The sequence below is a fragment of the Denticeps clupeoides genome, chromosome 9 (assembly GCF_900700375.1).
Source record: "Denticeps clupeoides chromosome 9, fDenClu1.1, whole genome shotgun sequence".
NCBI lineage: Eukaryota > Metazoa > Chordata > Actinopteri > Clupeiformes > Denticipitidae > Denticeps > Denticeps clupeoides.
Genome location: NC_041715.1, coordinates 3,546,368 through 3,570,536, shown reverse-complemented (window position 1 = coordinate 3,570,536; position 24,169 = coordinate 3,546,368). Strand labels below are relative to the sequence as shown.

At 46.4% G+C, this 24,169-nt stretch overlaps 4 protein-coding genes and 1 long non-coding RNA gene across 12 annotated transcripts; 2 read left to right on the top strand and 3 right to left on the bottom strand.

The window, feature by feature from the left end:
- Positions 1 to 498: 498 nt before the first annotated feature.
- LOC114797034 (coiled-coil domain-containing protein 126-like) lies at positions 499 to 4,233 on the bottom strand. 4 transcript variants are annotated; one of them, XM_028991638.1, is made up of 4 exons: positions 4,075 to 4,233; positions 3,927 to 3,943; positions 2,010 to 2,273; positions 499 to 1,603 (listed from the first exon to the last, which is right to left on the bottom strand). In XM_028991638.1, the coding sequence occupies exons 3-4, from the start codon at positions 2,242 to 2,244 to the stop codon at positions 1,338 to 1,340; spliced, it is 501 nt and encodes a 166-aa protein (XP_028847471.1). In that variant the 5' UTR covers positions 2,245 to 2,273; positions 3,927 to 3,943; positions 4,075 to 4,233; the 3' UTR covers positions 499 to 1,337. The 4 variants fall into 4 exon arrangements, with proteins under 4 accessions (XP_028847471.1, XP_028847469.1, XP_028847468.1 ...); XM_028991636.1 differs by having other exon boundaries at positions 3,927 to 4,233; XM_028991635.1 differs by lacking the exon at positions 3,927 to 3,943 and having other exon boundaries at positions 3,994 to 4,233.
- Positions 4,234 to 7,160: 2,927 nt separating this feature from the next.
- Positions 7,161 to 10,737, top strand: LOC114796798 (pro-neuropeptide Y-like). The gene is given in 5 exon segments (XM_028991288.1): positions 7,161 to 7,179; positions 9,887 to 9,958; positions 9,961 to 10,075; positions 10,511 to 10,606; positions 10,688 to 10,737. Coding segments are annotated over 5 exon segments (327 nt in total). The 3' UTR covers positions 10,713 to 10,737.
- An 874-nt stretch (positions 10,738 to 11,611) lies between these two features.
- Positions 11,612 to 18,408, top strand: LOC114797252 (MAGUK p55 subfamily member 6-like). 5 transcript variants are annotated; one of them, XM_028992027.1, is made up of 13 exons: positions 11,612 to 11,719; positions 14,163 to 14,213; positions 15,145 to 15,263; positions 15,358 to 15,510; positions 15,622 to 15,774; positions 15,916 to 16,143; positions 16,240 to 16,371; positions 16,446 to 16,542; positions 16,640 to 16,708; positions 16,796 to 16,957; positions 17,036 to 17,238; positions 17,379 to 17,507; positions 17,590 to 18,408. In XM_028992027.1, exons 2-13 carry the CDS (start codon positions 14,189 to 14,191, stop codon positions 17,764 to 17,766), a joined length of 1,647 nt encoding a protein of 548 aa, XP_028847860.1. In that variant the 5' UTR covers positions 11,612 to 11,719; positions 14,163 to 14,188; the 3' UTR covers positions 17,767 to 18,408. The 5 variants fall into 5 exon arrangements, with proteins under 5 accessions (XP_028847860.1, XP_028847864.1, XP_028847859.1 ...); XM_028992031.1 differs by having other exon boundaries at positions 11,631 to 11,880; positions 16,643 to 16,708; XM_028992026.1 differs by having other exon boundaries at positions 11,632 to 11,880.
- Positions 18,409 to 19,268: 860 nt separating this feature from the next.
- Positions 19,269 to 22,496, bottom strand: LOC114796797 (gasdermin-E-like). Its single transcript, XM_028991287.1, has 5 exons — positions 22,389 to 22,496; positions 19,918 to 20,038; positions 19,693 to 19,848; positions 19,483 to 19,615; positions 19,269 to 19,401 (listed from the first exon to the last, which is right to left on the bottom strand). The coding sequence occupies exons 1-5, from the start codon at positions 22,455 to 22,457 to the stop codon at positions 19,269 to 19,271; spliced, it is 612 nt and encodes a 203-aa protein (XP_028847120.1). The 5' UTR covers positions 22,458 to 22,496.
- Positions 22,497 to 22,513: 17 nt separating this feature from the next.
- Positions 22,514 to 23,070, bottom strand: LOC114797366 (uncharacterized). Its single transcript, XR_003750850.1, has 3 exons — positions 22,956 to 23,070; positions 22,662 to 22,854; positions 22,514 to 22,564 (listed from the first exon to the last, which is right to left on the bottom strand). It is a non-coding gene; the product is annotated as an uncharacterized LOC114797366 (long non-coding RNA).
- Between the last annotated feature and the right edge of the window lie 1,099 nt (positions 23,071 to 24,169).

The window sequence follows — 24,169 nt, the reverse complement described above, 5'->3', positions numbered from 1 at the left end:
CATAAAAGGACACAAGGAAAAACGCAGAGGACACATTGCGTTGTGTCCACGCAAAGTGTTTCACAATAACAGTCACCTCTCACTCCATAGAATTAAAATCACGTGCTTTGACACCCGTAACATAGTCATGAAATCCCTCAGAGTACTAGCTACAGCAGAAAGGAACGGGACAACAACTGCTGAAGGTCAGAGGTCGGGCTGGGAGGCGGGTCAATGTGTGCTCTGGACAGTCTTTTCTGTACCAATCAGAAGAGAGCTCCGGTTGCCCCGCCCCCTGTACGGCGCTTCCGGTCACTTCTGCTGCTGCTGCTAATTCTTGGTCTTGTTTACTTACTTCTGATATAAATATACGCCATAAAGTCTTTTATTATATTAGTAAATGAGCCGATAGAACATGAATGTAGTTATTATATCTAGTATTAAGACCGTCAGTTATTCAGACCCATAGAGCATTACCGTAGCATACGCGAGTCATTCAGAGTAACTAACACAGCGCGGGACACTAAAAGCGTGTTTAATAGGAAGAAAACAGGCGGAAGAGGAGCCGATTGCCATTCATTTTTAACTCTTTACACCGATACAGAAACGCAAAGAGACCGCTGGATCTACTACAGTCAGTACGGCAAATGGTGGCTACCCCCAAACCTCGCGAGAATTCCAATACAGTCACGCTATATCTCGCGAGAGTAGCTGTGACGTACCGCATAGAAACCTGAAGGGCACTAGGGTAATGAACTTTCACATGAATGTTGATCGTGGAGAATGAATCTGGGTTCTTTTTTTATGTTAAAGCTCATTTAAATATCGTGATAATGAAAGGAAATTTAAAAATATATTTTAAAAGGATATAAAAAGCATATAATGGATAAAATTGACAGTGCTTCGTACAGGGATCAAAACAATCTGTGGGTAAAAGTGTTCAAAATAAAATTTGCTGTAAATCTTTAAAGATGACTGGATTTTGCACTGAAACATTCCTTAATATATTAAATAAAAAACTTCAAATATGATCAAAAAAGTCTATTCACATTGCGGTCAATGGCATGTAAAACATTTTTATAACAACTCACACATGCACATTGTTGGCATTTTCTTCATAAGTGGCACAGAAACTGTATTTGACTCGGAACATTCATCAACTCTCATCAGTCTCATTTCTATGACAAATTGCACACCCCTTTTTGTCAGATATGTTCCCCAAAAACAAAACACTCCCGCATTAGAAGCTTAGAACCCAAAGGCAAAATAAACAAAAAATGAAGCAGTGACAGCTACATGTGTAGCTTCTTCATTATAAAGCACTACTGGCGGTACAGTCCATCACACACACCGCACACCTATCTCTCCGGGCGAGGCCTGCGTGTACGCTGTGGTGGGTGGGGCATCGTGACTTTGTGGTAGTTGGATGCTTCAGGGTGGCTGACGGCCGTGTCCTTTCTTATAAGCTTCTGTAAGGTGGCAGGTGAAGACATGAGGGCGCCTCCTGCTGGATGGGAGGTGTTGAGGAAGGAGGCGTTGACCACAGCTTCCACGTGGCCCTCCAGCTTCCCCAGACGGTTCAGGATGTCATCCAGGAGAACAGCAATAGTACGTTTCAGATCCGCTGCAAGGCATCCGCGTCAAGATCAGTTTGAGGGCAACACACACATTTACATTAAGGCAAAAAAAATTGAGGAGCAGTGTGTGGGACGGTGCTTTGCTCAGTGGCACCTCAGTGGCACCTTGGCGGGTCGGGATTCAAACCTTCTGATTACGGGGCCACTTCCTTAATCGCTAGGCCACCACTGCCCCAAAGGCTGTTTCTGCCCGGTTTACCAGACGCCCTTATACAGAGCGCCTTACAATCAGTAGTTACAGGGACAGTCACCCACTGGAGACACTCAGGGTTAAGCGTCTCGCTCAGTGGGGTTTGAACCTGGGACTTTGTAGTCTTCTGGTTCATTGTAGGGTCTCTTACCAACTAGACTACAACCACTACTACACACACACACACATACACACAGCCTCACCATATCCAGCCATGGAGGTGCCCTGAGGTCCAGAGGGGTCATGGTTCTCCTCGTTTAGGGCTTTGACGTAGCGGCGGCTGAGCTCCAGGATCTGCCTGCGCAGTTCAGTGCTGGACTGGTTCTGCGGGCGAGTCAGGGTGTAGTGCAGCAGCATGAAGCCCCAGCACAGACCCACCAGCAGGAGGGCCACACTGAGGCGCTGCGGCGTGTTCCTCCGCCATGGAGCACACAGCATCTCAAAACACCGACAGGTCTTCAGACAAGCTGTAACACACACACATTTATAACACCAATAACCTCCAGACCAGAACCCCACCCCTACACAGAACATCCAATAACCTCCTCCAGACCAGAACCCCACCCATACACAGAACACCTATTAACATCAAATAACCTCCTCCAGACCAGAACATCCAATAATCTTCTCCAGACCAGAACTACACCCCAACACAGAAGATCCAATAACCTCCTCCAGACCACAACTCCACCCCAACACAGAACATCAAATAACCTAGTCCAGACCATAACTCCACCCCAACACAGAACACCCAATAACATCCAATAACCTTCTCCAGACCATAACTCCACCCCAACACAGAACACCCAATAACATCCAATAACCTTCTCCAGACCACAACTCCACCCCAACACAGAACATCAAATAACCTAGTCCAGACCAGAACTCCACCCCAACACAGAACACCTACTAACATCAAATAACCTCCTCCAGACCAGAACTCCACCCTGACACAGAACATCCAAAACCTCTTCCAGACCAGAACCCCACCCATACACAGAACACCCATTAACATCAAATAACCTCCTCCAGACCCGAACCCTACCAAAACACAGAACATCCATAATATAAATAAAAAGTGAAAAAGTGAAGTGATTGTCACATGTGATGCACAGCACACAGTGCACACAGTGAAATTTGTCCTCTGCATTTAACCCATCACCCTGAGTGAGCAGTGGGCAGCCATGGCAGGCACCCGGGGAGCAGTGTGTGGGGACGGTGCTTTGCTCAGTGGCACCTCAGTGGCACCTTGAGAGATCGGGATTCGAACCGGCAACCTTCTGATTACGGGGCAGTTTCCTTAACCGCTAGGCCACCACTGCCCCTAACATCCAATAACATTCTCCAACCAGAATCCCACACCAACACAGAATATCCAATAACCTCCTGCAGACCAGAACCCCAACCCCAAACAGAACATCAAAGAACCTCCTCCAGACCAGAACCCCACCCAACACAGAACATCCAATAACCTCCTCCAGACCAAAACCCCACCCAAACACAGAATATCCAATAACCTCCTCCAGACCAGAACCCCACCCAACACAGAATATCCAATAACCTCCTGCAGACCAGAACCCCAACCCCAAACAGAACATCAAAGAACCTCCTCCAGACCAGAACCCCACCCAACACAGAACATCCAATAACCTCCTCCAGACCAAAACCCCACCTCAACACAGAACATCAAATAACATCCTCCAGACCAGAACTCCACCCCAACACAGAACACCCACTAGCATCAAAGAACCTCCTCTAGACCAGAATTCCACCCAAACACAGAACATCCAATAACCTCCTCCAGACCAGAACCCCACCCAACACAGAATATCCAATAACCTCCTGCAGACCAGAACCCCACCCCCAAACAGAACATCAAAGAACCTCCTCCAGACCAGAACCCCACCCAACACAGAACATCCAATAACCTCCTCCAGACCAGAACCCCACCCAACACAGAACATCCAATAACCTCCTGCACACCAAAAATGTCTCTTTGAGGACAGTGGAGGAGATTTTTCTGGTGTAATTAGTTGTTCTATGTATACAGGAATTGTATGTTGCCACAATTAATAACAATAATAATTGTAGTTATTACGGCAAATTTGTTTCATAAGTACCTGTTTAAACGAGTGTTCTTGATAGGCGGATGGAGATGAATATGAGATAAATATGAAATGTAAACACCTCTTGTCATGTGCAGCATTAGCGGTTAGCCGTTAGCTTTGGTGCGTGGTCCACATTTCTGTCCACTGCAGCAGTACTCACGTGGGCTTCAAAGAGTCCATCCTTGGCGTCGCTCATTTGCGATGACATTATTATACCACCGCCACCAATAATAATCATATAATAATAGTAGTAACGCGAAAAAAACCCGAGCTGGACCGCCGCTGCACACAGTCACGTGATCGAGTCTGGCGACCTCTCGTGCACACACCCACGTGACTGACTCCGACTTCCCACAGCCAATGAAAGTCCGGCGAGTTAAAGTTAACGCCCACCAGTTTGAGTGGCAGCTGGCGTGACTAATGGGATGAAGAGAAGGTTGAACCAATTATTCTGTTCGCTTAATGTCGCCGTGTATGTGTTTCTTCATGTGTTTACTTATTCTGCACTGATGCGTGTTCCGTTATATCTCCATCTCGCTGCTCACTGAGTGAAAATGAAACCGCCGCGCTGGTGTTTCCTGGTATGGCTGATGCACCGGCACCGCCTCCGAGTTTTCTCAAAATTTTTATTTTCCTTGATGAACCCAATACTAAGTCTGAATAGACTATGACGCTAAATGAGAGGAACAAAATTGACAGGCAGATTGATTCATTGAATGAACTTTTTTATTATTATTATTATTTTCTGTTCTTGCTATAAATAATTAAAAAAAATGTGAACACACTTATTTCCACAAAGTAATCTTAAGATTTTAAAGCTGAAATAATAGCTGATATAATAGGTTTTAGCTGAAATAATAGGTTTTCATCTTCTCTCAGTTGCCTCAAGATGATGATGAGATGACTTAAACATGTAAAGATCATCTCATATTACCACAACCCAGAAGACCACACTCGAGGAAAACCAGAGCCTTCAGTCTACTGACCGATGTGGGGCGTCTTCTGCTTGACAGCTTGTCAACACCACTGCTGGCCTCAGCATCAGAAGAACTGGACACGGCAAAACCAGCTGAATGTGGAACTGAATGTTGACTCAAATGAGCAGATTTCAAATGAGGCCACCAGGGGGCGGCAGTGTTCCAATCTGCCCTCCTTTAATCTGAAACAGCAAAAAAACAAAAAGTATTTTAGAATAATAGATTGCTTCAACGAGTTACTATATATGTAAAATGAATTTAAATTCTATATAATTCCGTGTGATTTTGCATGCAGTAGGCAGGGATTTGCATTTACATCGTTTACAAGACACCCTTATCCAGAGCAATTTACAATCTGTAGTTACAGGGACAGTCCCCCCTGGAGACACTCAGGGTTAAGTGTCTTGCTCAGGGACATGATATTAGTAAGTGGGGTTTGAACCTGGGACTTTGTGGTTTTTCTGGTCCTGTTTTACCCACTAAGATGCTTCCACCCTGGAGGGGTTTTCTCCCGATGTCCAATCACATGTACACTAGGTGGATTAGAAACTCTAAATGGTAGATGTGAAGGTGTAAGTGACTGTTGTGTGCGTGTATGTGTGCGTGTGGCACCCTGCTATGGGTGAGTCCTGTGGCCTAGTGGGTTAGACACTCGCCTATGAACCAGAAGACCCGGGTTCGAATTCCACTTACTACCATTGTGTCCTTGAGCAAGACACTTAACCCTAAAATTGCTCCAGGGGGGGACTGTCCCTGTAACTACTGATTGTAAGTCGCTCTGGATAAGGGCGTCTGATAAATGCTGTAAATGTAAATGTAAATGAGTCCTTGGCCGGTGTCCCCGGGCTCTGGCAGGTGTGACCCTAAGTAACAGGATTAAGTGTTTAAGGATAGTGAGGCAGTTACTGAGTGAGTGAGGGGTTGTGTGAGGGAGTTACTTGGTGAGTGAGGGGTTGTGTGAGGGAGTTACTTGGTGAGTGAGGGGTTGTGTGAGGGAGTTACTGAGTGAGTGAGGGGTTGTGTGAGGGAGTTACTGAGTGAGTGAGGGGTTGTGTGAGGGAGTTACTTGGTGAGTGAAGGGTTGTGTGAGAGAGTTACTTGGTGAGTGAGGGGTTGTGTGAGGGAGTTACTGAGTGAGTGAGGGGTTGTGTGAGGGAGTTACTGAGTGAGTGAGGGTTGTGTGAGGGAGTTACTGAGTGAGTGAGGGGTTGTGTGAGGGAGTTACTTGGTGAGTGAAGGGTTGTGTGAGAGAGTTACTTGGTGAGTGAGGGGTTGTGTGAGGGAGTTACTGAGTGAGTGAGGGGTTGTGTGAGGGAGTTACTTGGTGAGTGAGGGGTTGTGTGAGGGAGTTACTTGGTGAGTGAGGGGTTGTGTGAGGGAGTTACTTGGTGAGTGCGGGGTTGTGTGAGGGAGTTACTTGGTGAGTGAGGGGTTGTGTGAGGGAGTTACTTGGTGAGTGAGGGGTTGTGTGAAGGAGTTACTGAGTGAGTGAGGGGTTGTGTGAGGGAGTTACTGAGTGAGTGAGGGGTTGTGTGAGGGAGTTACTGAGTGAGTGAGGGGTTGTGTGAGGGAGTTACTTGGTGAGTGAAGGGTTGTGTGAGAGAGTACTTGGTGAGTGAGGGGTTGTGTGAGGGAGTTACTGAGTGAGTGAGGGGTTGTGTGAGGGAGTTACTGAGTGATGAGTTAGGAGTTCGAGTGAGGGGTTGTGTGAGGGAGTTACTTGGTGAGTGAAGGGTTGTGTGAGGGAGTTACTGAGTGAGTGAGGGGTTGTGTGAGGGAGTTACTTGGTGAGTGAGGGGTTGTGTGAGGGAGTTACTGAGTGAGTGAGGGGTTGTGTGAGGGAGTTACTTGGTGAGTGAGGGGTTGTGTGAGAGAGTTACTTGGTGAGTGAGGGGTTGTGTGAGGGAGTTACTTGGTGAGTGAGGGGTTGTGTGAGGGAGTTACTTGGTGAGTGCGGGGTTGTGTGAGGGAGTTACTTGGTGAGTGAGGGGTTGTGTGAGGGAGTTACTGAGTGAGTGAGGGGTTGTGTGAGGGAGTTACTTGGTGAGTGAGGGTTGTGTGAGGGAGTTACTTGGTGAGTGAGGGGTTGTGTGAGGGAGTTACTTGGTGTGTGAGGGAGTTACTGAGTGAGTGAGGGGTTGTGTGAGGGAGTTACTTGGCGAGTGAGGGGTTGTGTGAGGGAGTTACTGAGTGAGTGAGTAAGTTAGGGATTGAGTGAGGGAGGGTTTGAGGGATTGAGTGAAAGGATGATGGAGTGAGGGAGTGAGTTATGGGGTTGAAGGAGTTAGGTGAGGGGTTGAGTAGAGGAGTGACAGAGTGAGTTACTGAGTGAGTGAGTGGTTGAGTGAGGGAATGACTGAGTGAGGGAGAAAGTAAGGGGTTGAGTGAGAAAAAAAAGACTGAGTGATTGATGTGTTTAGTGAGATAGTGAGTGAAGGAGTGAGTGAGGGGTTGATTGAGGGAGTGAGTAAGGGGTTGAGTGAAAGAATGATGGAGTGAGGGAGGGAGTGATGAGTGAGGTATTGGTTTACATGAGTTAGTGAGGGGTTGAGAGGGGGAGTGATGGAGTGAGTGAGGGAATGACTGAGTAAGTGAGGGAGTGATGAGTGAGGTATTGTTTACGTGATTTAGTGAGGGGTTGAGTGGGGGAGTGACGGAGTGAGTGAGGGAATGACTGAGTAAGTGAGGGAGTGATGAGTGAGGTATTGTTTACGTGATTTAGTGAGGGGTTGAGTGGGGGAGTGACGGAGTGAGTGAGGGAATGACTGAGTAAGTGAGGGAGTGATGAGTGAGGTATTGTTTACGTGAGTTAGTGAGGGGTTGAGTGGGGAGTGACAGAGTGAGTTACTGAGTGAGTGAGTGGTTGAGTGAGGGAATGACTGAGTGAGGGAGAAAGTAAGGGGTTGAGTGAAAAAAAAGACTGAGTGATTGATGTGTTTAGTGAGATAGTGAGTGAAGGAGTGAGTGAGGGGTTGATTGAGGGAGTGAGTAAGGGGTTGAGTGAAAGAATGATGGAGTGAGGGAGGGAGTGATGAGTGAGGTATTGGTTTACATGAGCTAGTGAGGGGTTGAGAGGGGGAGTGATGGAGTGAGTGAGGGAATGACTGAGTAAGTGAGGGAGTGATGAGTGAGGTATTGTTTACGTGATTTAGTGAGGGGTTGAGTGGGGGAGTGACGGAGTGAGTGAGGGAATGACTGAGTAAGTGAGGGAGTGATGAGTGAGGTATTGTTTACGTGATTTAGTGAGGGGTTGAGTGGGGGAGTGACGGAGTGAGTGAGGGAATGACTGAGTAAGTGAGGGAGTGATGAGTGAGGTATTGTTTACGTGAGTTAGTGAGGGGTTGAGTGGGGGAGTGACGGAGTGAGTGAGGGAGTGAGGGAATGACTGAGTAAGTGAGGGAGTGATGAGTGAGGTATTGTTTACGTGATTTAGTGAGGGGTTGAGAGGGGGAGTGACGGAGTGAGTGAGGGAATGACTGAGTAAGTGAGGGAGTGATGAGTGAGGTATTGTTTATGTGATTTAGTGAGGGGTTGAGAGGGGGAGTGACGGAGTGAGTGAGGGAATGACTGAGTAAGTGAGGGAGTGATGAGTGAGGTATTGTTTATGTGATTTAGTGAGGGGTTGAGAGGGGAGTGACGGAGTGAGTGAGGGAGTGACTGAGTAAATGACGGAGTGACTGAGTGAGGTATTGTTTACGTGATTTAGTGAGGGGTTGAGTGGGGGAGTGACGGAGTTAGTGACGGGTTGAGTGAGTGAAGGAGTGAGTGATGGATTGAGTGAGTGAAAGAGTATGTTGGTGAACATACAGGAATAGTGGAGATTGCTTTACTTTACTTTACTTTACTTTATTTAGCAGACGCTTTTATCCAAAGCGACTTACAAGAGGAGTTGTTACTAAACTACTCAACTACATGAGAAAGAACAGAACCATCAGGGAAAAAAGAATCATAAAGAATATGAGTCAGGATTGTGTGTGTGTCCTGAGATCTGTTAACTGTGTGTGTAATAAATTAAAGTGCCTTGAATGGTTTGACTGTGGATGCTGCTTTTATCACACATTTAAAAAGCCATTAACTTTACACAGGAAGCACACAGCCAGGGCACTTAAGCTGAAATGAATGTCTGTGAATTGTGCATCTGAGAGAGTGTGAGAAAAAGTGTGTGTGTGTGTGCGTGTGTGGGGGTGAGCATGGTCAGTGTTACATTAGATGATAAATTTGTCAAATTGAAAACACAAATATACACGGCCACGATTCACACATGCACACTAACACACACACACACACACACACACACACACACACACTTTCCATGAATATTAATAAGGCTGCAGTGCAGATTTAAAATGTCCAGACGCACCTTTCACCTCAGCCAGGAGACCCACTGCTCCCTGCCTGTGCTTCATTTAAAGACTTATAATGAGCATCAATTGAAGCACAAATGGGCTGTTAAACCGTCTGTGTGTGTGTTTCTCCAGAACTCTCCAGCTGCTCTTTTAAAACCCCAAAAGCAAGACCTGACACCTCCAGTCCATCGCTACTGGAATGAGATTCCTATTTCAGCAGAGAACCTGAACACACAAATAGTGAAGTTGTGTGTGTATGTTGAGTTGTATGTTATGTTGTGTGGCTTCAGGATGCTGTGTCCAAATTCTGCTCTTAACCAATAAAACACTATAAATAATTAATCTGCAGTGTGGCTCCCTGATGATGATGATGATGAAGCTGATGATGGTTCCATTCTGGTTTTCAATATCAGAACCTTAAATGTCCAATCAGTAATACACATGCACACACACAGACACACACACACACACGCAATGTTGACGTCTCCTGCTTAGGGTTAGTATTTAAGGCAGAGACCTTGGTGCTTGGACAGAATGCCACCTCAGCGGCGGCGGCAGCAGCAGGAACCCAGATCCACAGCGAGTTACGCTCCACGCCACCCTTCTGCGCGGGTTCTAGTGGGTCCAGACGTTCCTGGCAGATTTTAAGCTGTGCCGTGGATCGTGCGATGCGTCCCGTACGCGTGCTGCGCCGTGTGGCTGGCGCTGCTGTGCCTGGCGCGGGGACCCGCGGGTACCCGACTAAACCCGACGACCCGGGAGCGGGCGCGCCGGCGGAGGAGCTGAGCAAGTACTACGCCACGCTGCGCCACTACATCAACCTGATCACGCGGCAGCGGTGAGGCCAATCAGAGCGCATTATTGGTGGCAACTGTTATGTTATGCACGTGTTATATTTGTTTATTTTAATATTCCAGAGTAAAGACATTTACATTTACGGCATTTACCAGACGCCCTGATCCAGAGCGACTTACAATCAGTAGTTACAGGGACAGTCCCCCCCTGGAGACACTCAGGGTTAAGTGTCTTGCTCAGGGACACAATGGTAGTAAGTGGGATTTGAACCCGGGTCTTCTGGTTCAAAGGCGAGTGTGTTACCCACTAGGCTACTACCACCCTACTAAAGACAATTTATAAACCTGTGTATGTTATATGTGGGGGTATGTGCGTGTGTGTTTGTGAGTGTGTGGGTTATTATTGTTAGGGCTCATTTATTCTTGATTATTATTATTCGGTTGTGTGTGTTCAGTTTGTGCGTTTTATCTCCTCCCAGGTATGGGAAGAGGTCAGGTTCGGACTCGCTGGTCAAAGATCTGCTGCTGGAGGAGCCAATGCTCCACCCACAGGGCAGACCCCGCCCACCGGGCAGGTCAGAGGCGGGATTTAAATTGGACGCGCGAAGGAGGTGAAAATTGAATTTTAAAATGCTGAATTTCCGTCTCACTCTTAGATATGACGAGATGCTTCTCTGGTGACATCTGACCTTCTGACCTGCAGCACAAACTTCTCATCCTGATCAGTCCAGTGTTTCCTGAAGCTCCTGAACTGTTTAGCAGTGTGATTTTTTTTTTTGTGTGTGTGTGTGACAATAAAGAGAGTAAAGCACCATTGTGTGGATGGATGTGAACAAGACGACACACACCTCCGTAGGGAAAGGAGGGGCTTTACATTAGGGGTCAAAGGTGACATAATCTGCAGTTTGCTCTTCACACTGCACAGTAAATAAATGAATGGATTTAACTATTTTTCTGGATAAAGATAAAAACCTCAAATGTAGGAGCCGAATCTTGGTTTCGTTTTTTTAATGACGTACAAAATTGTATATATATAAAAAACAGCATAAAATAATTTCCATCTGTACGTGAGACTGCTGAAATTCTGTGTATTCTGAAATTATCTACGTCACTCCTGCAATCCACAACTGTGTGATTTCATACAGATATGAATATAATTAAAGAATATCAAACCTTGGAATTAACATTAGTAAATAATAATAACAATAATTCCCTTCCATCATCTTATAAAATGTGTACATTAAAACTTTCTATAATGGCTCTTATTTCAGTTCCATTTGCAGAAAATTAATTACAGCATAAAAAAGTACAAAATTTAATCTGGATGGTATGTGGTGCGCTGCTTTATGGGGTCAGGTGGAACCAGAGATCCGGGTTCCACCGGGTTCTGCAGCCCCAGTTCCCCGCCTTTTCAATAGAACAACATTTGTGATGTTCCAAGTTGACAATGGATATTAAAACATGCATACACCTCAGTACATTTATTTATCGTTATTATTTTTTTATTGTTACTGTTCTACTGTTTGGCGCGCTGATTGGCCAGCTCTGTCTGGCGTCACGCAGAGGGGCGTGTCCGGCAGATCTGATGTCACCACGTGACGCCGAGCTCCGGGACAGTGGAGGTTTGAATCGGAACCGGGACACTGTGCAGGACCGGCCGACCCAGTGCGTCCTTCAGCGGCTCGGCGGTAAGTTTCCGCTCCGCTCCGGACGGAAGGAGGGGAGAAGAAGGAGAAAAGGAGGTGGTGGTGCGGACAGGAGACGCTCCGGGATGAAATCGTTTCTCTGGACGCTGGATTATTAATTTATTTTCTTCAGATATCGACGACCGTCTGCAATTAAAAATTCGGTATTATATCTACACACATATGCACACACACACACACACACCACACACACACATACAACACATACACACACACACGCACGCATACAGCTATACATATGTGTGTGTGTGTGTGTGTGTGTGTGTGTGTGTAGAGCGTGTATGCACTTTTGGTCATGCCCCAATGACCTGGTGGCCAGATGGTTCACTGACCACAGGCCAGGCCAGAGGCATTAAGATTGGGTTAGAGGGAGATGCTGCAGGATCCTTCCGGGACCTTTAACCCCAACGTGTCCTCATATGCATTTACAAATGTTTTTAAAACTGTTTAAAAAAAATTATGTTAAAGATGTTTTTGTCTTTGCAGCACTGATATCTGACCATGACCCTGAACTTCCACCCCTTCCAGCACAGAATCTTACAGGAACTAATCTGCTGAACTGAGATCTACATTTATAATAGATGATCTTTGAATTCAGACCAGATCAGATCTCAGATCAGCTGTCCCAGTGCAGACACACTCGTCCCTGAGATATTTTTACTTCATTTCCAACAGTGACCTCATTTAGACTCTGTACTTGCACCACACACACACACACACACAAATACACAAATACGCAAGGCCCTGAAGGAGAGGGGGGAGAGAAAGACGAGCGAAGTCATGTGACAGAGTGGGTTATGTCACACACGGTACTCCACACTCAAAAACAGGAATGAGCTGTGAATGTGTGCTTAAGAGAGAGAACTAGAGACAGAATTTAGTCCATAACGATAAAATATTGTCATAATAATTATTGTTCTGTCATTATTATTTGTGGTTGAGTGAACCAATCCTCTTATGCTGGGGTGCTTGTGGGGCACAGTATGACCTACATATGACCGGTGTGTGTGTGTCTGGCGCTTGGTCTCTCCCTCCCCCCCATTCCCATATCTTCAGCCTCTTCAGTTGCAACCGACAGCCAACGTGAGTAAAACACGCTCCAGACGTTCTCAGTGGGACAGCACTGTGTGGGTGTGCTTGTGTGACAGATATCATAGGGTCAAATTGAGGCTTCGAGTCCTTTACTTACTGTTTAACTGAAGTGATAGTCACAAAACAAACGGTTCTCCTTCAGGCTGCCTGGCAACAAAGGAGGTGGGAGGGGCTCGGTTTCAGGTTTATATGTGCAGAATGTCTTCAGACTCGGAGGTCATTTAAAATAAAAGATGTCATGATGTATTGAATAGTAGAACTAAGACGTAAACCTGAAGTAAAACAAGTAAAAGTACAAAATATTATTTGAGTTAATTTAATCAGTGAAGTTATCTTATAACTGGAGTGGTGATGTAGAGTAATGGTGATGGACTGATTTGAAAGTGAGATGATGATGATGGGGTGATAGTGGCGATGTTGAATGATTGTGATATGGAGTAATGTGATGATGACTTGATGGGGTGATGGAGGCATAGTGAGGATGCTGAATGACTGCTGTGGGGTGATATGATAATGAGATGATGATGAAGGTATAGTGGGGATGTTGCTTGACTGCTGTGGAGTAATGTCATGATGACTTCATGGGGTGATGGAGGGATGCTGGGGATGTTGGTTGGAGTTGTGGAGTGCTGTGATAATGAGATGATGATGATGGAAGGATAGTGGTGATGTTCAATGACTGTGCTGTGGAGTAATGTGAGGATGGGGTGATGGAGGGATGGTGGGGATGTTGGTTGGAGTTGTGGAGTGATGTGATAATGAGATGATGATGATGGAGGGATAGTGGTGATGTTCAATGACTGTGCTGTGGAGTAACGTGAGGATGGGGTGATGGAGGGATGGTGGGGATGTTGGTTGGAGTTGTGGAGTGATGTGATAATGAGATGATGATGGAGGGATAGTGGTGATGTTTAATGACTGTGCTGTGGAGTAATGTGATGATGAAATGATGGGGTGATTGAGGGATGGTGGGAATGTTGGTTGGCATGGCATGAAAATGTGATGATGGAGTTATAGTGATAATGTGGGGTTATTTGGTGTGATGTGTGTGCATGTCTGTGTGTGTTGCAGTAAACTGTTCCTTTGCTGATGAGAACAGTAAGCCTCAGTGCTGCTCTAGAACAATAAGAGGTTTGCCGTGAAGAGTACCAGGGGCAGAGTGTGTGCGTGTGTGTTTAGTAGCGCTTTGTCTGTGTTGGAGACACAGTTGTGTGATGGACTGTAATACAGAAACGTTGTAGCCTAGAGGCAGTGTTATCTTGTAATTCATTTATTATTTTGCTTCCATTAGGTTTTTCTTTCATTTATGTGTTTGTTTTGTGTGTGTTTTTAGGATCACACTACTGAGCTGTTGGATTGATGGTGTGTACAATCGTAGGGACAGGTGAGTGTGTGTTTATAACATCTTCAATATAATTCATGTGCCTGGTCTGGTGGTCGATCCTGGGCCGCTGTGCTTCCGTACGGGATTATAATCCCATTGGGATTTACAGCATGCAGACTCGGGCTGGGGGGTTGGCAGGATTAGGGGTAGAGGGCCAGATCCTCTTACAGATCCACCACTTCTGACACACCAGTCATACCACCCGGCAGAACTTCAGAGAGAGAGAGAGAGAGAGATGTGTGAGACGCACTTAGTGCCGATTATATAAAATGTGTGCTTGTGTGTGTTGGAGGGGCGGGGTCTACACTGAGCTCTCGACACATGCAGCAGGGGATTGTGGGATTATGTTGATGTGGGCAGAATGTGAGTTCCACATCGGTAGGTTTCTCTTGCCATGTTCTAGGATCAAACTGGCAGCCTCACACATGCTGCCTGTGGTTTTCAGTGAGTGTTTGAGTGTACGATGGTCACTCTTGAGAAGGTCCAGGCTGTTTACCCAGCAGAACTTTACGAACACACACAGTGAGCGATCGAGCGGAGAACCCATCCTCTTCTGTCAGCGCTGGAATACCCCGGGATGTTCATGTCAGGTCACAGATGCAGTGCAGTGTGAGCTGCAGCCAGGGATTGGCAGGAAAGTCCGAAGTAGCAATGCCCAGTTCCATCGACGTAGTAAATGAGAGCGTCCTACCCGTTCATCCGAGAGAAACGCACCATCCGAGGCCCCGGATTAGAGAAGTTAGACCCACAATGGTTTCACCAGCACAGAAGGTGATTGAACGTTGTCTTTATGATGGAAGGTTTCGCTGTTCCACACGTTCTACATTAAAATTCGCCAGTTCAGGTGAGTTCAGGAGTCTTTCTAGAAACCATAAATCAGTGTTAATGGTGTATGTGTGTGTGTGGGGTGTGTGTACGTGTGTGTCTGCAGCGATGCAGCAGGTGTTGGATAATTTGGGGGAGTTCCCCTCGTCCGCTGGAAGCCAAGACCTTGACCTGATCTTCCTTCGAGGAATTATGGAGAGTCCCATTGTGCGCTCACTGGCGAAGGTGACACACACTTACACACACACACACACACACACACACAAAGTGAGAATGTGCACGTAAAGTGAAGTGTGTGTGAATGTGTGCGTTCTTGCAGGCTCATGAGCGTCTAGAGGACGTGAAGCTGGAGGCGGTGCAGGAGAACAACGTGGAACTCGTTACTGAGATCCTAGGTGACATCACTGGCCTGAGCAACCGCGATGACAGTGCAGCGGAATTGTCCAGGATCCTGCAGGAGCCACACTTCCAGGTGTGAATTTCATCATCATCTTCATCATCATCATGAATAATAAACCAGGTGGTGCTGCTGGTAGGAGCGGGGTCATTACAGCCTGTAATAACATTGCGTCCTCCCCCTCAGTCACTCCTGGAAGCTCATGATATGGTGGCTACGAAGTGCTACGAAGCCCCGCCTCCACCAGAAGCTACCAATGAGGCACTGGTGAACAGCGCTCTCATGCAGGCGGATGCTGTGAGGATGATCGGCATTCGCAAGAAGGCTGGAGAACCACTGGTGTGTGTGTGTGTGTGTGTGTGTGTTCATTACTGCATTAATTGTAAAATTCCCTTATTTTGGAAATATAAAAATGATCTGACTGCTCCCTCTAGTGGTCACCACTGTTTAATCAAACAGACTGTGTGTGTTCCTGTTCAGGGCGTGACATTCCGTGTGGAGAAGGACGATCTGATCATCGCACGGATTCTCCACGGCGGCATGATTGACAGGCAGGGTCTCCTGCATGTAGGTGACATCATAAAGGAAGTGAATGGGCGGGACGTGGGGAACAATCCGACCGAGTTACAGGATCTTCTGAAGGAGATCAGTGGAGCGATCACCCTGAAGATCCTGCCCAGTTACAGAGACACACCCTCACCTCCACAGGTACACACACACTCACACTCACACACACACACACACACACACACACACACTGCCCAGACACATGGTGTTAGTGTGTATCTGTTGTCCCTCTTCCAGGTGTATGTAAAGCCACACTTTGACTACAATCCAGCCAATGACAATTTAATCCCGTGTAAGGAGGCGGGGCTAGCATTCTCCCGGGGGGACGTCCTTCAGATTGTGAACAGGGAGGATCTGAACTGGTGGCAGGTGAGCCTTGCGATGTCATTGGTGGATCCTGTTCATGTTGTTTTAAATGCACCTTCGTGTTTCTCTCCTGCCAGGCTTGCCATGTTGTGGGCGGGGCTACAGGTCTGATCCCCAGTCAGTTTCTAGAAGAAAAGAGGAAAGCGTTTGTCCCAAAAGACTGGGATGGGTCAGGTAAACAAACACCCACACGCAGAGTCCTTTTTAGGACCACTGTAAGACGTTCCATCTGAAGGCCTCTGGAGCTGAAACGTTCTCCTGTCCTCCTCAGCAGTGCTGTGTGGGACAGTATCAGGGAAAAAGAAGAAGAAGATGATGTACCTGACGGCCAGGAACGCAGGTGAGTCCGCTTTCGGATCGGTCCAGGGTTCAGGTTTTCTGCCGGCCTTTCTGATTAGCTGACCGGAGCCTCCATTGTTGGTTGCAGAGTTCGACAGGCATGAGCTTCAGATTTACGAGGAGGTGGCCAGGATGCCACCGTTCCAAAGGAAGACCATGGTTCTGATTGGCGCTCAGGGGGTGGGCAGACGGAGCCTGAAAAACCGTCTGGTTTTGCAGCACCCGGCGCAATTCGGAACAACAGTTCCCTGTAAGCATGAACACACACACACACACACACACACACACACAGAGAGCCACCCTTACACTCACTCTCTCCTGATGTCAGTCACATCTCGGCGGCCACGTGACGACGACAGGGATGGACACTCGTATCGGTTTGTGAGTCGGATGGAGATGGAGATGGACATTCGGGCGGGGCGCTACCTGGAGCACGGTGAGTACGACGGCAACCTGTACGGAACCAAGATGGAGTCCATTCATGAGGTGGCTAAGACTGGACGCACCTGTATTCTGGATGTCAACCCACAGGTGAGGAACCGGAGAGACACCAAGCGCAGAACCGAGAAATAAAGTGCTGAGTCAGATCTCGACCAGTCAGAGCCAAGTTATGAATTCGGACGCTGTCTTCACAAGTCCTGATCATGACGTCTCTCTCTGTCTGTCTCCAGGCCCTGAAGCTGGTGAGGACGGGCGAGTTCATGCCGTTCGTTGTCTTCATCGCGGCCCCTGACTTTGAGACGCTGAAGTCGATGCATCAGGCTGCACTGGACGCTGGACTCAGCAGGAAACAGCTGACAGTGAGTCCCGAATCCGTCCGACTGTGTGAGTGTGTGTGTGTGTGTGTCTGCGCTGAGTCTGTGACGCGGGTTTCCCCATCAGGACGTGGATCTGAAGAAGACGGTGGACGAGAGCGCCCGCATTCAGAGAACCTACAGGCACTACTTCGATCTGGCCATCGTCAACAACAACCTGGACGCCGCGTTCGAGGCGCTGCAGGACGCCGTCCAGCAGCTCGGCTCCCAGCCACAGTGGGTCCCCGTCAACTGGGTCTTCTGAACCTGTGTGTAAGCAGCCCCTCTCAGTTCCTGGCCACACCCACGGGATGCCAAACCCCCAAACCCCGGGACTTTCTACTCAAGCCGGATCTTAATTTATTTTATTACGGGAAATTTTGTATCAAACATTTCTAGTCACATCAGTACGGCCAAACTGGAGATGGTGTGTGTCTGTGTGTGTGTTTAAAATATGAATGTTCCAAACAGTGTTATTTCAATCAAGAACAACTGAGTATCCTGCACAGAGCTCATCATCGCTATCATGTTTTTAATACAGGAGATCTCCACTCCACTAGATATTATCATTAATAGAGATTCTTTATGGGGAAATAATCAGCATTACCAGCTGAGTAAATCAGAACCTGTAAAAGTCCCTCTAAACCCGATTCAGCTGTTCTGCTTTCTTTATGGGACCGTTAGTTTAGTACAGTACAGTATAGTACAGCCTTTTCTTCCCATGATCCTTTGTGTCGTAGTTTTTAATGTCAACATTGTTGTCTATTCTTTGTGTTCTGTCCGCTCATCACTTCCTGCTGCCTGCTTTTCACATTTGTTTTCAGTTTAAATGTTTTCAGTTCTTATCTAATGTGGTGAAAAGGACCCCCAAAAAACAATAAATGATGATGCCATTCATCTCATCACAGAAGCATCAGTGCCAGTTTTCTTGTGTGTTGGATTAAAAATGAAATCCTTAATATGATGATAGAGAAGATACCAGGTCTTATTACAGGTTTTATAAGATATTACTGATATGAAATACTGGTACGGTCTTACAATACATGACAAAAGTTCTGAAATATCATCACATCACACACAGATGAGGAATAAAGAACATCAGAATGCAAAATTCTCAACATGGAACAGTTCTGCAAGCATCTGCTGAACTTCTGGAACATTGGCATCGTCACCATCGTCCATCATCATCATTTGTTGAGTTGTTCTGCTACCCTGAGTGGTTACAATGGCACAGGGAATGTCCCCGTGCTGCTCAGGCAGTTCAACCCATGGACAGCAACACACAGCAGCAGAGGGCGCAGGTCCCGGGGTGTCCTGAGACTCCGCCCACACGCCGCCCATCTCTCGCTTCAGCGCCACGCCCGCCGAGTCCAGCAGCTGCTCCGCCCGGAGCAAAAACTCCGCACTCTGCAGATGTGGTGGCAGCTCATCGACATGGAGGATCTGAGATCCCAGCAGAGCGGCTACCTGGAAACACACACGAGTCATTGAGTGTGTGTGTGTTTGTGTGTGAGTACGTTATGAGTGTAAATTACCAGCTGATTGATGGAGGACAGAAGCCCGTCGGAACAGCATGAGACCAACTGATCTAAACAGTTGGGAGGGAGCTCTGAACACACAAACACACACACACACACACACTGTGAATTCTTCCCACTGAGAAACAGGATGGAATAAAATAAAACACTTATTTGCTCCTGTACTACAAAGATGCTGATTGGTCAGTAAGGATCTGGTCATGTGATTGCTACATACCCTCTAGGGCGCTTACAAGCAGATGCATGGCCCTGATTGAGGGGGCATTCGGACTCGAGGATCCCTCATTGGTTGAGCCATTCTGGGAGCTGCTGGTTGATGCAGACTGTAGGCAGGTTGGGTCACCTGAACATAAATCATCCAACTAGGAGAGAAAGGATGTCACAGTTCTACTTCCTGCTTAATAATAACGGGGGGATGTGATTGGTCCAGAGCTGTCACTCACCTTTTCCTCCAGCCGCAGTCCAGAGAGAGGACATGGTCAGGCAGGAGGGAAGTCAGCAGGTGGAGCAGATCTGACCGGGTTGAGTCCACAAGACAACACAGGTGCTGCAAGTCTATCTTAACCTGCATTAACTCTACACACACACAAACACATGATGAATGAACAAAAATACACACATCCATTCCCTAATAAACGTAAAGTTACTCGTACGCTGCTGTATGTTCACGAGTGGAATTCCTGCCCCATGTATCTCCTGGTCTGGCTCCACCCTTGCACCATCCCCATGGTCCACCTCATCCACCCAAGAGCGGCGGGAGGTTCTCCCAGATGCAAATCCACCCTGAACTTCAGGCTGAAGGCAAAACTCTGCACACACACAAAATAAATATGTGCAGAGACACAAATAAATATGTCACACCAACAACACACACTCACCATAGTTGCCATTTTCTTTGATGAGGAGGTCAATGACACTGTAGGCCAGAACAGTGTTGGGAGGGATCTCCATGGAAACGTCACTGTCCAGCTGTACCGATGTGCTCTCACTCACACTGACCTGAGAACACACACAAACAAAACACACCAGGTTGTTAAAACAAATCCACAAACATTACAGAACAGTAAAACAGCAGAATTTTGAGGAGTGTCTATGTAACTCTCTATGTGTTTGTGTGTGTTAATGTTAGTGAGTTTATGTGTTCGTTTTTGCGTGTTAGAATGTTGTGTGTGTTAGCATTGTATGGTAGAGTTTGTGTTTGCATGTTAGTTGTGCGTGTTAGTATTGTGTGTGTTTGTGTTAGTGTTTGTGTGTGTTAATGTTAGTGTGTTTGCATATTACTGTTTGTGTGTTAGTATCGGTGTGTTAGCGTTTGTGTGTTGCATGTTAGTGTTTGTGTGTTAATGTTAGTGTGTTTTGCGTGGTTAGTATTTGTATGTTAGCGTTGTGTATTGGTGTTTGTGTGTTCATGTTAGGGTGTTTGCATGTTAGTGTTTGTGTGTTAGTATTTGTGTGTTACTGTTAGTGTATTGGTGTTTGTGGGTGTTAATGTAAGTGTGTCTGCATGTTAGTGTTTGTGTGTTAATGTTAGTGTGTTTGCATGTTAGTGTTGGTGGTGTTAGCGTTTGTGTATTGCTGTTTGTGTGTTTGCATGTTAGTGTTTGTGTGTTAGTATTTGTGTGTTAGCGTTTGTGTACAGGGAGTGCAGAATTATTAGGCAAATGAGTATTTTGTCCACATCATCCTCTTTCATGCATGTTGTCTTACTCAAGCTGTATAGGCTCGAAAGCCTACAACCAATTAAGCATATTAGGTGATGTGCATCTCTGTAATGAGAAGGGGTGTGGTCTAATGACATCAACACCCTATATCAGGTGTGCATAATTATTAGGCACTTCCTTTCCTTTGGCAAAATGGGTCAAAAGAAGGACTTGACAGGATCAGAAAAGTCAAAAATAGTGAGATATCTTGCAGAGGGATGCAGCACTCTTAAAATTGCAAAGCTTCTGAAGCGTGATCATCGAACAATCAAGCGTTCCATTCAAAATAGTCAACAGGGTCGCAAGAAGCGTGTGGAAAAACCAAGGCACAAAATAACTGCCCATGAACTGAGAAAAGTCAAGCGTGCAGCTGCCAAGATGCCACTTGCCACCAGTTTGGCCATATTTCAGAGCTGCAACATCACTGGAGTGCCCAAAAGCACAAGGTGTGCAATACTCAGAGACATGGCCAAGGTAAGAAAGGCTGAAAAACGACCACCACTGAACGAGACACACAAGCTGAAACGTCAAGACTGGGCCAAGAAATATCTCAAGACTGATTTTTCTAAGGTTTTATGGACTGATGAAATGAGAGTGAGTCTTGATGGGCCAGATGGATGGGCCCGTGGCTGGATTGGTAAAGGGCAGAGAGCTCCAGTCCGACTCAGACGGCAAGGTGGAGGTGGAGTATTGGTTTGGGCTGGTATCATCAAAGATGAGCTTGTGGGGCCTTTTTGGGTTGAGGATGGAGTCAAGCTCAACTCCCAGTCCTACAGGAAGAAGTCTGCATCCTTCAAGAAAAACATGATTTTCATGCAGGACAATGCTCCATCACACGCGTCCAAGTACTCCACAGCGTGGCTGGCAAGAAAGGGTATAAAAGAAGAAAAACTAATGACATGGCCTCCTTGTTTACCTGATCTGAACCCCATTGAGAACCTGTGGTCCATCATCAAATGTGAGATTTACAAGGAGGGAAAACAGTACACCTCTCTGAACAGTGTCTGGGAGGCTGTGGTTGCTGCTGCACGCAATGTTGATGGTGAACAGATCAAAACACTGACAGAATCCATGGATGGCAGGCTGGTAGTAACCTAGTGGGTAACACGCTCGCCTATGAACCAGAAGACCCGGGTTCGAATCCCACTTACTACCATTGTGTCTCTGAGCAAGACACCTAACCTTGAGTTGCTACAGGGGGGCTGTCCCTTTAAATACTGATTTTAAGTTGCTCTGGAAAAGGGCGTCTGATAAATGCTGTAAATGTAAATGTAAATGTTGAGTGTCCTTGAGTGTAATTGAAATGGGTATATATTTGTTTTTTGTTCATTTGCCTAATAATTATGCACAGTAATAGTCACCTGCACACACAGATATCCCCCTAAAATAGATAAAAACTACTTCCAAAAACATTCAGCTTTGATATGAGTTTTTTGGGTTCATTGAGAACATGGTTGTTGTTCAATAATAAAATTATTCCTCAAAAATACAACTTGCCTAATAATTCTGCACTCCCTGTATTGGTGTTGTGTGTGTTAATGTAAGTGTGTTTGCATGTTAGTGTTTGCGTGTTAGAATGTATGTGTTGGTTTTTGTATGTTTATTAGGGTTAGAATGTGGAAATTGTTCATGAGTTGAACGTTCTGTACCTGTATGCTCCTGCTGCCCAGGGCTCTGAGAACAGCGGAGCAGGTTCCACGCTGCAGGCCGGAGAACATTATGGAGCAGGGAGAGGAGGTGATGATCCTCTGTTTCAGGACGGCCAGAAACAGAACCCAACTGAGAACCTGTCTGCTGAACCAAGGGGTGGTGCAAATCCACCAGCCTACAGAACAACAGAGGTCAAAGTTACACACCTAAACACACACACACACACACACAGTGTGCTGCAGTGTGTGTGTGTGTGTGTGTGTTTTACTGACCGGTCTTCAGAGCTGTCCAGCAGCATTCGCACGTTCACCACCTCCTTGCGCAGTTTTCCAAAAGACGACTGGAGCTGAGAGGAGCCCCGCCCCTCTGCCTGCATCCTGGCTCCTCCCATTTCAGCGTGTAGAGCCCCACCCATTTTCTCTGTGTATGTACCCTTATAATTCATGAAGTCTGTTGTAGTCAGTTCTGCACAATCAGACACACACAAATACTCGTCAGTAACCCACACAAACACAAAAACCTTCATACAACACAGAGGCAGAATTGAATTGTGTGTTTGTGTATACCTATCTTTGGTGACTTCCTGCCGGTTGTGATGTGTGTGAGGGTGAAGTCGGTGGGCCTGTACTTGGCTCGGCTCCACGGCCATCGTCCGGGTCGCTTTAGAACCACACCCAGCGGGTTGCAGCCTATCCGAGTCCGCCAGCCGGGACACTCCGATCAGAGAACCATCCGGGTCAATCTGCCGGACCAGGTGACCGGTGGCCTTCCCTAACATCTCCTAAGACCAAGCAACAATTTTCCAATGAAGAGACGTCCTGCTCATAGGTTCCTAAAGAACTTGCTTTGTTCCCTCTGCCCCAATAACACCGGGTGCAAAACAGTCACTTACTCATTCGCTGTAATTTTTTTTTACTTTGTTTATTGGAATTAGAACATGAGCAATAACCACGTTCTCAAATAGTTACAAAAGAAACAGCTCAAACAATCCCCAAACCTAGACCCCAATAAAAAGAAACAAACAAAAGGAAAAAAAAAATATACATCCATACATATACAGTACAGGCCAAAAGTTTGGACGCACCTTCTCATTCAACGTGTTTTCTTTATTTTCATGACTATTTACGTTGGTAGATTCTCACTGAAGGCATCAAAACTATGAATGAACACATGTGGAGTTATGTACTTAACAAAAAAGGTGAAATAAGTGAAAACATGTTTTATATTCTAGTTTCTTTGCTCTGATTACTGCTTTACACACTCTTGGCATTCTCTCGATGAGCTTCAAGAGGGTCGTCACCTGAAATGCTTCTCCAACAGTCTTGAAGGAGTTCCCAGAGGTGTTTAGCACTTGTTGGGGTCCAGCTCACCCCAAACCTTCTGGATTGGATCAGGTCTGGTGACTGTGGAGGCCAGGTCTCCACTTTTTGTTAAGTACAGAACTCCACATGTGTTCATTCATAGTTTTTAGAAAAAAATAACCTATCAATAAACAAATACAATAACCCATCAATAAACAACCTATCAATAAACAATAAATAAAAAATAAAAAAAGAAAATCACCACTGCAAAGCTCCACCCAGACATGAAATGTATCACCCAGGAACAGAAGGGAAATTCTTACTCTTACCAGATTGAGAAAAGGACCCCAACTTTTTGTCTTAAGGGAACCCCTAAGTGAAAGTCTTATCCTTTCCATTTTAAACGGAATAAAAGAATATCCTGTATCCAGTGAACTTGGCTGGGAGGTTTAGAGGATACTCATTCGCTGTGCTAAAAC